At 40.6% G+C, this 15,663-nt stretch overlaps 1 protein-coding gene across 3 annotated transcripts in view; it reads right to left on the minus strand.

The window, feature by feature from the left end:
• Window positions 1-11,979: 11,979 nt before the first annotated feature.
• Window positions 11,980-15,663, minus strand: part of GRAMD2B (GRAM domain containing 2B) — a 139,257-nt gene continuing 135,573 nt past the window's right edge. For all 3 annotated transcript variants that reach the window (XM_053907526.1, XM_053907527.1, XM_053907528.1), the window contains exons 13-14: window positions 15,466-15,559; window positions 11,980-13,213 (exon numbers count right to left, since the gene is read on the minus strand). In XM_053907526.1, coding sequence (XP_053763501.1) covers window positions 13,172-13,213; window positions 15,466-15,559 — 136 coding nt within the window. In that variant the 3' untranslated portion in view covers window positions 11,980-13,171. The remainder of the gene's footprint in view (window positions 13,214-15,465; window positions 15,560-15,663) is intronic.

The following is a 15,663-nucleotide window of genomic DNA, read 5'->3' on the forward strand; positions in this document are numbered from 1 at the left end:
TATTGACCATCACTTGGATTGTTTCCATAGCTTGGCTATTGTAAATAATGCTGCAATAAACATAGAGGTGCATGTAGCTTTTCAAATTAGTGTTTTAATTTTCCTTGGGTAAATACTCAGTAGTGGAATTACTGTACCATATGGTATTTCTATTTTTAATTTGTTAAGGAGCTTCCATACTATTCCACAGTGGCTATACCAGTTTATGATCCCACCAACAGTGCATAAGAGGGTTCCCTTTTCTCCATATCCTCACCAACACTTGTTATTTCTTGGGATTTTGATAGTAGCCATTTTCACAGGTGACGAGTGATACCTTATTGTGGTTTTGATTTGTAATTCCTTGATGATTAATTATGATTAGACACATTTTTTCATGTTTCTGTTTGTTGTGTGTGTTCTTTAGAAAAACGTCTTTTCGGGTCCTCTGCTCATTTTTAGTTGGGTTATTTGAGGGTTTTTGGTGTTGAGTTAAGTTCTTTAAATAGTTTGGATTTCGATTCTTTATTGAATATTCATTTGCAAATAACTTCTCCCATTCAGTAGGTTGGTTTTTTTTCTTGTTTTGTTGATGGTTTCCTTCACTGTGCAAATGCTTTTTGTTTTGCTGTAATCACAGTCGTTTGTTTTGCTTTTGTTTCCCTTGCCTGGTGAGGCATATCTAAAAAATGTTGCTAAGATCAATGTCAAAAAGATTATTATGTTTTCTTCTAGGAGTTTTATCATTTCAGATATCACATTTATTTCTCTAGTCCATTTTGAGTTTATATGTGAGGCATATCTAAAAAGTGTTGCTAAGATCAATGTCAAAAAGATTATTATGGTTTCTTCTAGGAGTTTTATCATTTCAGATATCACATTTATTTCTCTAGTCCATTTTGAGTATTTCTCTAGTCCATTTGAGTTTAGAAAGTGGTTCAGTTTCTTTCTTTTGCATGCAGCTAATTTTCCCAACACCATTTGTTGAAGAGATTGTCTTTTTCCCATTGTACATTCTTGCCTCCTTTGTCATAGATGAAGTAACCATGTAAGTGTGGGTTTATTTCTAGGTTCTCTATTCTGTTCCGTTGACCTGTGTGTCTGTTTTTTGTGCCAGTGCCATACTGTTTTGATTTTTAAAGTATTGTAACAATCTTGAAATTTGAGACTGTGATACCACCAGCTTTGTTGTTTCTCAAGATTGCTCTGGCTCTTTAGGTTCTTTTGTGGTTCCATACAAATATTGGGTTTGTTGTAGTTCTGTGAAAAATGCTGTTAGTATTTTGATAGGTATTGCATTGAATCTGTACATTGCTTTAGGTACTACTGACTTTTTAACAGTAGTAAATCTTCCAATCCATGAGCATGGGTTGACTTTCCATTAGTTTGTGTTATCTTTCATTTCTTTCATTCATGTTTTATAATTTTCACTGTACAAGTCTTTGAACTGCTTGGTTAAGCTTATTCCCAGGTATTATATTCTTGTTGGTGCAATTGTAAATGTAATTGTTTTCTTAATTTCTCTTTCTGCTGCATCACTGTTCGTGTACAGACACTCAGCAGATTTCTGTCTATTGATTTTCTATTCTGCAACTTTACTGAATTCATTTACTGTCCCTGATAGTTTTTTGGTGGAGTTTTTAGGGTTTTCTATGTATAGTATCAGGTCATCGACAGTAGTGACTATTTTACTTCTTCCTTACCAGTTTAGATGCCCTTTGTTTCTTTATCATGTCTAGTTACTGTGGCTAGGACTTCTAATACTATGTTGGATAAAAGTGGTGAGAGTGAACATCCTTGTCTTGTTACTGACTGTAAGGGGAAAAGTTCCCAGTTTTTCACCATTAAGTATGTTAGCTGTGGGTTTTCCATATATGGCTTTTATTATGTTGTGATGTATTTCCTCAAAACCCACTTCATTGAGAGTTTTTTATCGTGAATGATGTCAGATTCTTCTTGACATTCTTGAGAGAGAGAGAGAGAGACAGAGGGAGAGAGAGACTGACAAAGAATCTGAAGCAGGTTCCAGGATTTGAGCTGTCTGCACAGAGCCTGACACGGGGTTCGAACCCATGAACAGTGAGATCATGACCTGAGGTGAAGTCACACGCTCAACCGACTGAGCCACCCAAACACCCCTGATGTCAGATATTTTTAAAGTTTATTTATTTTGAGAGATAGAGCATGAGCATGGGAGGGGCAGAGAGAGAGGGAGAGAGAGAGAATCACAAGAAGGTTCTGTGCTGACAGCGTGGAGCCTGGCGCAGGGCTCAATCTCACAAACCATGAGATCATGACCTGAGCTGAAATCAATGAATACACCCCATGAATGATGTCAGATTTCGTCAAATGCTTTTTCTGCATCTATTGAGATGACCATGTGATTTCTATCCATTTTCTTAATGTGGCATGTCATATCGATTGATTTATTGAATTGAACTGTCCTTGCATGCATCTCCAGAATAAATCCCATTTGATTGTGGTAAGTGATACTTTTAATGTATTGTTTTCTGCAGTTTGCTAATATTTTGTTGGGGATTTTTACATCCATGTTCATCAGGGATTTTGGCTTGTAGTTTTCCTTTTTTTTTTTTTTTGTAGTGTCTCTGTCTGGTTTCAGCATGAGGATAATGCTGGACTCATATAGTGTATTTGGAAGCTTTCCTTCATCTTTTATGTTTTTGAATAGTTTGAGAAGAATAGGTGTTAACTCTACTTTAAATGTTTGGTAGAATTGACATGTGGATCCATCTGGTCCTGGACTTTTTTTTTTTTTTTTTAATGTTTATTTATTTTTGACAGAGAGACAGAGCATGAGCAGGGGAGGGGCAGAGAGAGAGGGAGACACAGAATCGAAAGCAGGCTCCAGGCTCTGAGCTGCCAGCACAGAGCCCGATGCGGGGCTCGAACTCACAGACCGCGAGACCATGACCTGAGCCGAAGTCAGACGCTCAACCGACTGAGCCACCCAGGTGCCCCTTGGACTTTTGTTTGTTGGGACTTTTTTGATTACAGTTACAATTTCATTACTAGAAATTGTTCTGTTCAGTTTTAATATTTCTTCCATATTCAGTTTTAAAAGAAATTTATCCATTTATTTTAGTTTGTTATAATTTTTCATAGTACACTCTTATAACTTTTTTGTATTTCTTTGGTGTTGGTTATTACTTCTCTTTTATCTGATTTTATGTATTTGGGTCCTCTCATTTTTTCTTGATAGTCTGGCTAAAGGTTTATCAATTTTGTTTATTTTTTCAAAGAGCCAGTCTTGGTTTCATTGATATTTTCTATTGTTTTTTTTCTTTTTTTTTTTTAGTCTTTATGCCATTTATTTCTATTCTAATCTTTATTGTTTCCTCTTTTTTCTGATTTGGGCTTTTTGTTGTTGTTCTTTTTCTAGTTCTTTTATGTGTGAGGTTAGATTGTTTGAGATTTTTCTTTTTTCTTGAGTAAGGCCTCTATTGCTATAAATTTCCCTCTTAGAGCTGCTTTTGCTGTGTCCCAAAGATTTTGGACAGTTATGTTTTCCTTTCTGTCCATGTATTTTATCTCCTCTTTAATTTCTTTATTGGCCCATTGGTTGTTTAACAGAATATTATTTAGCCTGCATGTGTTTGTGGGTTTTTTTTCCCCAGCTTCCAATTTTTCTTGTAATTGATTCCTACTTTCATGATGTTGAATTCAGAAAAGATTCCTGATACGGTTTCACTCTTAATAAAGGTACTGAGACTTGTTTTGTGGTCTAACATGTGATCTATCCTGGAGAATGTTCTATATGCACTTGCAAAGAATGGGTATTCTGTTGTGTCAGGATGGATGTTACGTATTTATCTGTTAAGTTTATCTGGTATAATGTGTTGTTCACAGACACCATTTCCTTTCTGATTTTCTGCCTGGAAGATCTATCCATTGATGTAAGTAGGGTGTTAAAGTCCCTGACTATTATTGTGTTACTGTCAATGTCTCCCTTTATGTCTTTTGTTATTAGCTTTATGTATATAGGTGTTCCAATGTTGGGTCCATAGATATTTACAATTCTTATATCTTCTTGTTAAAATGATCCCTTTATATTTACGTAATGCCCTTCTTTGTCTTTTGATAGAGTGGGTTTTTTAAAAATGTGAAGCCTGATGGAGTGGGTCTCCATCTCATGAACTATGAGATCATGACCTGAGCTGATACCAAGAGTGGGACCTTTAACTGACTGAGCCACCCAGGCACTCTGATACAATGTTAGTTTAAAATCTATCTTGTCTGATATAAGTTTTGCTACCCACCCTCACTTTTTTTTTTTTTTTTTGCTTTCATTTGTATGGAATATCTTTCATCCCTGTACTTTCAGCTTGTCTGTGTCTTTAGGTCTGAAATGCATTTCTTGTAGGCAGCATTTAGATGGGTCTTGTTTTTTGGTTTGTTTTTTTAATCCATTTCATTGCCCTAGGCCTTTTGATTGGACAATTTAGGCCATTTACATTTAAAGTAATTATTGATAGGTATATTGCCATTTTGATAATTGTTTTCTGGTTGCTTTTGTAGTTCTTATACTTTTCTTCTCTTGCTCTCTTTTCTTGTGAGCGATGACTTTCTCTAGTGTTACACTTGGCTTTCTTTCTCTTATTCTTTTGTGTATATATTATAGGTCTTTGGTTTATGTTTACCCTGAAATTTATATATAACATCCTAAGTTAATAGCAGTCCATATTTAGTTGATGCTCACTTAAATTCAACCCCATTGTAAAAGAACTTCATTTTTATTTCCCTCCCATGTTTTATGTATGTGCTATCATATTTTACATGTTTTCATTTTGTGAGTCCCTTTAAGGAATTTTTTAGATATAATTGATTTTACTGTTTTTGTCTTTTAACAGTCATACCAGCTTTATTAGTGATTGCTCTAGTACCTTTATTAGGTGTTTATGTTGGCTTTTACCTATGACATTTTTTCCTTTCATAATTTTCTCCCAAATATGGCCTTTTCCACCTAAATACGTTCCTTTAACTTTATTTTAAGGCCATTTTAGTGGTGATGAGCTTTAACTGCTATTTTCTGGGAAACTCAATTGTTGAGGGTGATAATCTTGCAGGGTAGAGAATTCTTGGTTGTAGCATTTTTCCTTTTAGCACTTTGAATATATCATGTCACTCTCTTCTCATTCCCAGAGTTTTTTTTGCAATCATCACCTGATAGCCTTATGGGGTTTCCCTTGTAGAGATCTAGTTGCTTCTCACTTTCTGCTTTTATAATTCTCTTTTTATCCTTGATCTTTGACATTTTAATTATTATGTGTTGTGATGTGAATGTCCTCGAGTTCATCTTGTTTGGAACTCTATGTGCCTCCTGCACCTGAATGACTGTTTTACTTCCTCTGGTTAGGGAAGTTTTTAGCTATGATTTCTTCAAATAAGTTTTCTGCCCCCCTTCTTTTCTCTCTCTTCTCCTTGTGGGATCCCTATAATGCAAATGTTTGTTCACTTGATATTTTCAAAGATATACTGTACCTGTCCTCATTTTTGAAAAATTCTTTTTCCCTTGTGCTTTTCAGCTTGGGTACTTTCCATTACCCTGTCTTCTCTTTGCTGTTTTTGTTTTCTTTAAATCTTTATTTACTTTTGAGAGAGTGAGAGAGAGACAGAGTGAGAGCAAGGGAGGAATAGAGAGAGTGGGAGACACAGAATCGAAGAAGGCTCCAGGCTCTAAGCTGTGAGCACAGAGCCTGACGTGGGGCTCGAACCCATGAACCGTGAGATCATGACCTGAGCTGAAGTCAGACGCTCAACCGACTGAGCCACCCAGGTGCCCCAATTTGCTGATCTTTTTTTCTGTATCCTCTAATCTACTGTTGATTCCCTCTGGTGTATTTTTCATTTCGGTTATTGTATTCTTCAATTCTGATTGGTGCTTTTTTGTGTTTTCTGTTTGTTGCAGCTCCACTGAATTCATCCTCTCTCCTCTCCAGTCTGGTGAGTTTTTTTATTACCATTACTTTGAACTCTTTATCATGCAGATTGGTTCTTTTTCTGAGGTTTTGTCTTATTCTTTCATTTGGAGCACATTCCTCTCTGTCTTCATTTTGTTTGACTTTGTTTCTATGAATTACGTTGAACAGCTACTTCCCTAAACTTGAAGTGATGACCTTGTGTACGGTCATCCCATGTAGAAATTGTGTGTGCCCACTAACTTCGCTGTGATTAGTGTTGGCTGGGAGTTCTGGGACACTTTGTACTAGGGTTGCCTTGATGGCATGATATGAGCTGAAGTGGGTGCAAACTGTGGGGTTCTGCAGCTGTCTGCTTCAAGGGCACCCTGGGAGGCTGGCTGAAGTTGCACTCAGTACAAGCCAAGGTGTCCTGGGGTGCTCCATGCCCCCTCCGAGTTGTCTGGAGCCAAAGTAGGGTGGGTCTGGAGTGTTCTGGCATTCTTTGTGCCCGTCTCACCTCAGTGAGATGGCTGGAGCTGTGGCGAGCACTGATCAGGAGGGTACCCTGCTGGGGCCGCCTTGGTGGGATGCTGGGGCTGGTGTGAGTTAGGAGCCAGGGGCTCAGTGAGGCAGCAGGCTGACTAGGGTGCCCATACTCTGCTCTTATGCACGCTATCAAGGTGGAGAAGAAACCTAAACCGTGGTGCTGACCAACCCCTCCCACCCAAAGAGCAGTCCAGCAGCCTCCCTGCTGTTTGGCAGGACTCTAGGGTGGGATCATTTATAGTTGCTTTTATAAACTATGACTTTTTTTTCTATGCCCCAGGGCAGATGAATCTTTTCGGGTTCCCTCAGCACAATCCCTCCCCACCGCACTTTGCATCAAGAGCGGGTTCCCTTTGTAACTATGTCTCCATCCCTCTCGCCATCTTCTGTGTGGTTTCTTCATCTTTTGGGGTGTGGAAGCTGTTCAGTCAGCCCTTTGTTCTTTAGGTGAAGTTGGTCTATAAATTTGTGTAGACTTGGTGCGTGCATGGTGGAGGTGAGTTCAGGGTGTTCCCATATTACCGTCTTGGATTGGAAGTGCCAAGAGTTCAATCTTATTTTACGGGATAATGTACCTATTTTATAGAATAATATATTCTGTTGTATATATCCACTACATTTTCTTTATCCATTCATCCTTCAGTATGCACTTAGGTTGTTTCCATATCTTGTCTATTATAAATAGTGCTGCAATATCATTTTGAGTCCATGTTTTTTTGGCGTGTTTCTTTGGGTTAAATATTACAGAAATGGAATTGCTGGATCCTATGATAGCTCTGTTTTTAATTTTTTTTAAGTTTATTTATTGGAGAGAGAGAGAATGAGTGGGGGAAAGGCAGAGAGAGAGAATCCCAAGCAGCACAGAGCCTGATGTGGGGCTCGAACTCAAAACTGTGAGATCATGACCTGAGCCAAAATCAAGAGTCAGCCGCTTAACCGACTGAACCCCCCAGTTGCACCTATTTTTAAGTTTTTGAGGAACCTCCATATGTTTGCTCCAGTGGTTGCACTGATTTGCATTCCCACCACCAGTGTAAGAGGGAGCCGGTGTTTACAATTTCTTGTCCTTTTGGTAATAGCCATTCTAATATGTGGAGGTGATACCTCATTGTGATATTGATGTGCATTTACCTAATGATTAATGATGTTGTGGATCTTTTCATGTGCCTCTTGGTCATCTGTATGTCTTTGGAAAAATGTGTTTAGTTCTTCTGCCCATTTTTTTTTTAAGTTGATTTATTTTGAGAGAGAGAGTGCACGATTGTGCACAAGCAGGGGAGGGGCAGAGAGAGAAAGGGAGAGAGAGAATCCCAAGCAGGCTCCACACTGTCAGGGCAGAGCCCAGTTTGGGGCTTGATCTTACAAACCTCAAGATCACGACCTCAGCTGAAATGAAGAGTTGGACACTTAACTGAGCCACCCAGGGGCCGCAACCAGCTAATCTATTTTTAACTTTTTTTCTTTTTTTCATTCTAGAAAGGTAATGCTAAGGTTTTAAAGGGTGAGGAATATGGTAGACATTTGCTGTTATCTTGGCCACTTAACATCTGAAACCCCTTCCTAATTCAGAATTCCCCACTTTAGTATCTCGGTGGTAGAGGCTGAAAAATCCCAGATACTTGCTTTCCATTGCTTCTTTGGAGTTAATGTGCAGACATATGACTTGGGTATCATCATTCAGATGATCATACCAGATTTAGACTTAGGAGCTACTAACAAAAAATAAAACAAGTAACAGCATACCCAAAGCAAAAATAGCAACTAAATTTAGAAATGATGAGGTGCTTTCTCTCTGGAAAACTCAATGTAGTGGTTGTTGGAAAAACCACTAAAAAAGTTGCTCCTGGTACAGAACTAGGGGCATGGTTATTGGGTGAGGTGGGTGGAATGATAAGATCTGATTCCCTACTGAGAGCCACTTCCTGTTTTTAATCAACTTACCTGATTAAAAAGAGGCAGTAACTGCTCATTGTACAAACTTGAGAGAATATAGAAAAGGTCACTGTGCGTGTGCTTCTATATATACATATGTAGGTGTATACACATATATAAGTAGGAAATGTTTGAGTTTCTTCATAAAATTGGGATCATACCATAGTTTTGTGCTTCCCTTTTTAATGGAATTTTCTATGCCATTCTTTGACAATACAACTCTAAATAGCTATATCATTTAAATATTCTGCTATTGAATGGAATCTCTAATATTTTGCTGTCATGATGCTTCAAAGAATGTTCTGATATCTAAATTTCAGACTAGCTCTCTGCTTATTGCTTCAGGATACATTTAGAGAGCAGATTACTAATTCCTGTATTTGTAACCTTTTTTATTTTTTTGATAAGTATACTCTTCTTCAGATCTTTAATTTTTTTTTTTTTTTTTTTGAGAGAGGGAGAGAGCACGCGAGTGTGTGCACAAGCAGGGGAGGGGCAGAGAGAGAGGGAGACACAGAATTTGAAGCAGGCTCTAGGCTCTGAGCTTGTCAGCACAGAGCCTGTTGCAGGGCTCAAACCTGTGAACCATGAGATCATTACCAGAGCTGAAGTTGGACGCTTAACTGACTGAGCCACGCAGGTGCCCCAGGAGGTGTACTCTTTAATCATTATCACCTATTTCACCCCTCCCCCCCCCCCCCCCCCCCCGCCCCCCTGGGCCCATCTTCCCCCTGGTAACCATCAGTTTGTTCTCTGTAGTTAAGAGTCTGTTTCTTAGTTTGTCTCTTTTTTATCCCCCTTTGTTCTTTCATCTTTCCACATGAGTGAAATCATATGGTATTTGTCTTTTTTTTTTTAACATGAAATTTACTGTCCAATTGGTTTCCATACAACACCCAGTGCTCATCCCTACAGGTGCCCTCCTCAATGCCCATCACCCACCCTCCCCTCCCTCCACCCCCCATCAACCCTCAGTTTATTCTGTTTTTAAGAGTCTGTTATGGTTTGGCTCCCTCCCTAAGTTTTTTTTCCTTCCCCTCCCCCTTGGTCTTCTGTTAAGTTTCTCAGAATCCACATAAGAGTGAAAACATGTGGTATCTGTTTTTCTCTGTATGACTTATTTCACTTAGCATAACAGTCTCCAGTTCCATCCATGTTGCTACAAAAGGCCATATTTTATTCTTTCTCATTGCCAAGTAGTATTCCATTGTATACATAAACCACATCTTCTTTATCCATTCATCAGTTGATGGACATTTAGGCTTTTTCCACAATTTGGCTATTGTTGAGAGTGCTGCTGTCAACATTGGGGTACAAGTGCCCCAATGCATCAGCACTCCTGTATCCCTTGGGTAAATTCCTAGCAGTGCTATTGCTGGGTCATAGGGTAGGTCTATTTTTAATGTTTTGAGGAACCTCCACACTGTTTTCCAGAGTGGCTGCACCAGTTTGCATTCCCACCAACAGTGCAAGAGGGTTCCCGTTTCTCCACATCCTCGCCAGCATCTATAGTCTCCTGATTTGTTCATTTTAGCCACTCTGGCTGGCGTGAGGTCGTATCTCAGTGTGGTTTTGATTTGTATTTTCCGGATGAGGAGCGACATTGAGCATCTTTTCATGTGCCTTTTGGCCATCTGGATGTCTTCTTTAGAGAAGTGTCTATTCATGTTTTCTGCCCATTTCTTCACTGGATTATTTGTTTTTTGGGTGTGGAGTTTGGTGAGTTCTTTTTTTTTTTTAATTTTTTTATTAACATTTATTTATTTTTTGAGAGTCAGAGAGAGAGCATGAGCAGGGGAGGTACAGAGAGAGGGAGACACAGAATTGGAAGCAGGCTCCAGGCTCTGAGCTGTCAGCACAGAGCCAGATGCGGGGCTCGAACCCACAAACCGTGAGATCACGACCTGAGCCGAAGTCAGTCGCCCAACCGACTGAGCCACCCAGGGGCCCCTTGGTGAGTTCTTTATATCTGACTTATTTCACTCAGATTATACTCTGTAGCTCCACCCATGTCTTTGCAAATGACAAGATTTCATTTTATGACTAAATAATATTCTATTGTGTATATATAGCCTCCATCCATCTATCAATGGACACTTGGGCTGCTTCCATAATTTGGCTCTTGTAAATAATGCTGCTATAAACAGGGGTGCGTGTATTCCTTTGAATTAGTGTTTCTGTATTTTGGGAGAGAATACCTAGTAGTGTGATTCCTGGATTGTAGGCTAGTTGTATTTTTAACTTCTTAAGGAACCTCTTAACGTTTTCCAGAATGGCTGCATCAGTTTGCGTTCCCATAATCAGTGCACAAGGGTTCCTCTTTCTCCCCATCCTTGCCAACATTTGTTCCCTATGTGTTTGATTTTAGCCATTCTGACAGATGTGAGGTGTTTTCTAAAGAACTTTTTAAAGTTTATTTTTGAGAGACAGAGAGAGAGAGAGAGAGAGAGAGAGACAGAATGAGCAGGGGAGGGGCAGAGAGAGAGGGAGAGAGAGAATCCCAAGCTGACAGCACAGAGCTCCATGCGCAGCTCGAACCGTGACATCATGACTTGAGTCGAAATCAAGAGTCGAACGTGGTTAATGGACTGAGCCACCCAGGTGCCCTGTGAGGTATTTTCTTATTGTGGTTTTGATCTTTTTCCCTGGTGAGTCATGTTGAGCATCTTTTCATGTGTCTGTTGGCCACCTGTAGGTCTTCTCTGGAGAAACACCTGTTCATGTCTTCTGCCCATTTTTCAACTGGATTATTAGTTTTTTGGGTGTTGAGTTGTAGCAGTCCTGTATACATCTTGGATACACTTTATCATTTAGGTCATTTGCAAATATCTTTTCCCATTCAATAGGGTGCTTTTTTAGTTTTGATGGTTTGCTTCACTGTGAAACTTGAACCTTTTAAGGGCTTTTCATATCCATAAAATTTCTCTGTATAGTTGTCTTACTCATTCTTGAATCCCTAGTGGGTTTTCATTATAAACTATTTTTTTTTTAAGATTTTATTTTTGTGTAATCTCTACACCCAACGTGGGGCTCAAAGCCACAACCCTCAGATCCAGAGTCACGTGCTTTACCAACTGAGCCGGCCAGGCACCCCTTGAGTATAAACTATGGACCTAGAACTTTTATATGACTGGAATGTCAGACATGAGAACACTGCTGAAAATAACGACTATGGTACTTGGTCTGAGACTGTACTACTTGCCTGACACTGTGATGTGCTGTAGAAACAATCACATTGAATCCTTACAGTGACACACGTTTTGTTGGTAGTTTTGGTCACATAAATAAAATGGGGGGAAATGGCCAAAAAGCTTAAGGTCACACAACTCATAAAACGTGGACCCAGACATCAGGCATTATTTTCCTGATTTCATCTTCTTCCCCCCGTATCATTGCAACCCCAGAATGTAAATCCTTTTTGAGTTGTGGACTGAATGCTTGGGAGGCAAGAAGTACCAGTGAGTTGGAAGCAGTAAAGAAGAGGGGAGAAGCAGTTCAAAAAAAAAAACAAACAAAAGCATACTGTCTTATGCTTATGTTACGTTATGCTTATGCTTATGTTACAAGAGTTTACGAAGTGACAGAACACAGTGTTATTAGCAGGGCAGTTTAACCAACGAGTTTTTATTAAAAGCCGGGGTGCACCAGGCACAGTTGTACGGGAGGCTAACAAATCCAAATGTTGTAACTAATTCATTTATTAGCTTATCTGATCAAACAAAATACATTTCATAGAAATGATTATAAAACGCATTGCCGATAGAAACAGAGTATCATTTATATTACAGATCTTATGGTACCTAAATAATTATTAATAAAAACCAGCCAACTCATATGGGAAACAGAAGTTAGTAAACCACCAGTTACTTCTTTATTTTCGTCAGCAAGAGGGAGAAGCATGCACTTGTCATGCTCAAATGGGCTTCAGCGTTCACTATGGACATCCTGTTTCAAAAGTAACATAGTTCACCTGTCCATTTAAAAGTTCAGTGTTTTTCATCCAGTATCAAAGCACTATGGTACTTTTTGGTTTAAAGATTAGTTTTGGTTGCAGAGTACGCTTAATTTAGTACTTGAGTCGCATGTGTCACAGTTTCTGGATCTGGGGTGGGTGCTGACCAGTCCAGTTAAGTGTTAGTTGAACAAAACACAACACACGTGGGATAGTTTAATCTGCTCTGTGATATTCTTGCCAGTACTCTATTGAGAAGATATACAGGTGATTTAAAGCAGAACAGAACAGCAGAAGGGGGGAAAAGAAAAACATGTTGGTGTTGCTTGAGGCGAGTCTGTCTGTTAGAGCTATTTCTTGCTGTTTTAGAAAGTTCTGGCTAATTCTTGTAAGGATCGTATCAAGTTTATTGGCACGTGATCTATTCCTTACTTTGAAGGTTGGTTCAGAGGGGTGTACAGGAGAGAAAAGGGGCAGGGAAAGGACCGAAAAGGCATGGAGTGGAGTGTGTTTGCTGACAGTCAAGTTAACTGTGGAACCACAATCATCCGAGAGGGTGTCCACCAAGGCCCTTCCTGAGACCTCCAGAGATGGGTCTGTTTTCTTGAGGAAGCAGCACTGAAAACTTCCTCAGACAGGGTCCATGTTTATTGCACAGGAACCACAATTATTTCTGTTCCCCCCTTTCCTGAGCTGGAGACCTCCAAGTGCACACATGGCTAGGGATGCCCATCAGCTCGCTCCTCTGGCCAGCAGGGAGCGCTCCACCACAATGACTGGGGGAACGAACACTTTCTTCAAAGGGAAGCACGAGGTATCATGTTGGCCCGAACAATGTGGTCTGTCAGTCACCATTCTCAAGCAGCTTCTGTAGGTTGTTTTGTATCTTAAAATAGTAAGAGAGAAGTTCCTGTTATTAAAGAGAATGGAGGGGCGCCTGGGTGGCTCAGTTGGCTAAGCATCTGACTTCGGCTCAGGTCATGATCTCATGGTTCTTGGGTTCAGGCCCCACGTCGGGCTCTGTGCTGACAGCTCAGAGCCTGGAGCCTGCTTCAGACTTCGTGTCTCCCTCTCTCTCTCTGCCCCTCCCCCACTCATTCTCTCTCTTTCAAAAATAAACATAAAATAAAACCCAGAATGGAATATATCAAGGGCCTATCTGCCATGGCGTACATAATTCTGAGAGGAATCGATTCTACCTGGAATAAAAAGCTACCCATGGGTTCAATTTAAATCAGGCAAATGCTTTTAAGTGGAATAAAACTGTTGATAATCCACTTTGAAGTGAAAAAGTGCTAAAAAAAGAAAGAATGGCACTACAATAAAATGTCAGGAAAGACCAAGATAAGTCTGATGGAAGAAAAAGAACAAAAGCACAGGACACACCAAGTGTGACCTAAATGCAGAGTGAGTGGGAAACTGATCCTTAAAGAGCCTGTGTATCATGTGGTGTCTGATTCAAATCATCAATGTTTAATACTCCTACCGGATATTACACATTTCCCAGATGAATGAATGCCACAGATGAAGGGTCCATGACATGTCTTTGGATCTCGAGACTACAGTTCAGTGTTGGGCATTAAAAATGTGCTTGGTAGAGGTCTAGTGAGTAAGCGAACTTGGAAGATTTCTGAGCAAGGAATTCTCAACGAGCAACAGTGTGATGGCAGTGGGGAACCCCATGGGATGAAAGAAAGAGGATATGTGTATGTTTTTGTGGAACAGTCTGCGATGTCCTGTAGGCAAAGAGGGAAGGATCTAGAATGCGTGTGCCCCGAACTCGATGTGTGCTCACCTTAACCACACAGAGAAAATTTCACGTATGATGTGGAGACACCACGAAACAAGACCAGCTACCCAGACAGGAAGTAGCAGAGGACGGATAAGAACACGGGTCTGTCTCTTCACTGCTCCATCACTAATGCCATCGGCAGCACTAAGAAGGTACGTATTGGTGCACCTGTGTGGCTCCGTCGGTTAAGGATCCAACTCTGGCTCCGGTCATGATCTCACAGCTCGTGAGTTCGAGCCCCACATCGGGCTCTGTGCTGACAGCTCAGAGCTGGAGCCTGCTTCAGATTCTCTGTCTCCCCCTCTCTCTGCCCCTCCCTTTCTCGTGCTCAGTCTCTCTCTCTCTCTCTCAAAAATAAATATTAAAAAAATATATATTTATTTCATTACCGATGAAAGGCATTGCCTTCATTCTCTCATTCCTACTCCCTATCTTTCCTACCTACCCCGCAGGACCCAAGATAAACAGAAAAGCAAGAGTGGGAAGGTAGAAAAAGAAATGAAACAAAGGGGTTATGACCAAAATATATAAAACACACCTACAAAGAAACTCAAACCAGGGGGATAGCTGCTATTTCACCGCCAGGCTGTGCTGCATTGCTCTAGCAGAAGCCATGCATGAGACATGGCCACTGGTCTGCCTGTTGTGGACAGGCTCTCCTGTTTCTGTGTCCCTTCTTACAGCATGTGGTGCCCTAGCCAGGCCTGGCACAAGAAGGGGGCAGCGGGATTTGGTGTGCGCTTCTGGTCCAAGAATACCACTGAATGCCAGAGCGAACAAACCAGAGAATTCACACTGTCCCATCCTCTAGGTCAGCATGGAAGCCAAACACTTGTAAGCATTTCATCACAAAACCAAAAAACTACCTCCGCTTCTCAGCAACTAATGTTTTATTGATTTACTCTCGAAAGTTAATTTATTTTGAGAGAGGGTGAGCAGGGGGCGGGCAGAGAGAGAGAGAGAGGGAAACAGAGAATCCCAAGTAGGCTCTGCACTGTCAGCGCACAGCCCGACATGGGGCTTGAACCCATGAACCGTGAGATCATGACCTGAGCCAAAACCAAGGGTCGGACACTTAATGGGTTGAGCCACCCAGGCACCCCTAGGATGAAATATTTCTAGGGAGGAAAAGCAAAAGATAGACCAACAGGGAAAATGAGATTGAGACCTAGGTCTTTGTGGAAGTAAAAAATATTCTTTCACACGTACCGCGCGGTCCCCTGGCTGGGTTTGGCCATTTAGGCTGCTTGCTGCACCCCGGAAGTGTTTTAAGTGCATCGCCCCTGCTCTGTGGGCATCAACAGTCACCACCGCTACCACCCCAACACAGGAAATAAATGAGTCACCTTTTCTAATTTCATTATGTTAGCTGTAAGCTCTTGGCAGAGGACCTCCACGTTTAATTGGACTTGTGACCCCAGGCCGGATGGTGCTGTCTGTCTGCAAGAACAAAAAGAAAAACGCTGTGGGCAGGCGGGGGTGGCAAGGGAAGAAGTGGAGTGAACACAAATTTATTTGAACAGAAAATTAGGTTACAGTAGTAG

This window comes from Panthera pardus, unplaced genomic scaffold, assembly GCF_024362965.1.
Source record: "Panthera pardus isolate Hobbes unplaced genomic scaffold, ASM2436296v1 HiC_scaffold_2, whole genome shotgun sequence".
NCBI classification, from domain to species: Eukaryota; Metazoa; Chordata; class Mammalia; order Carnivora; family Felidae; genus Panthera; species Panthera pardus.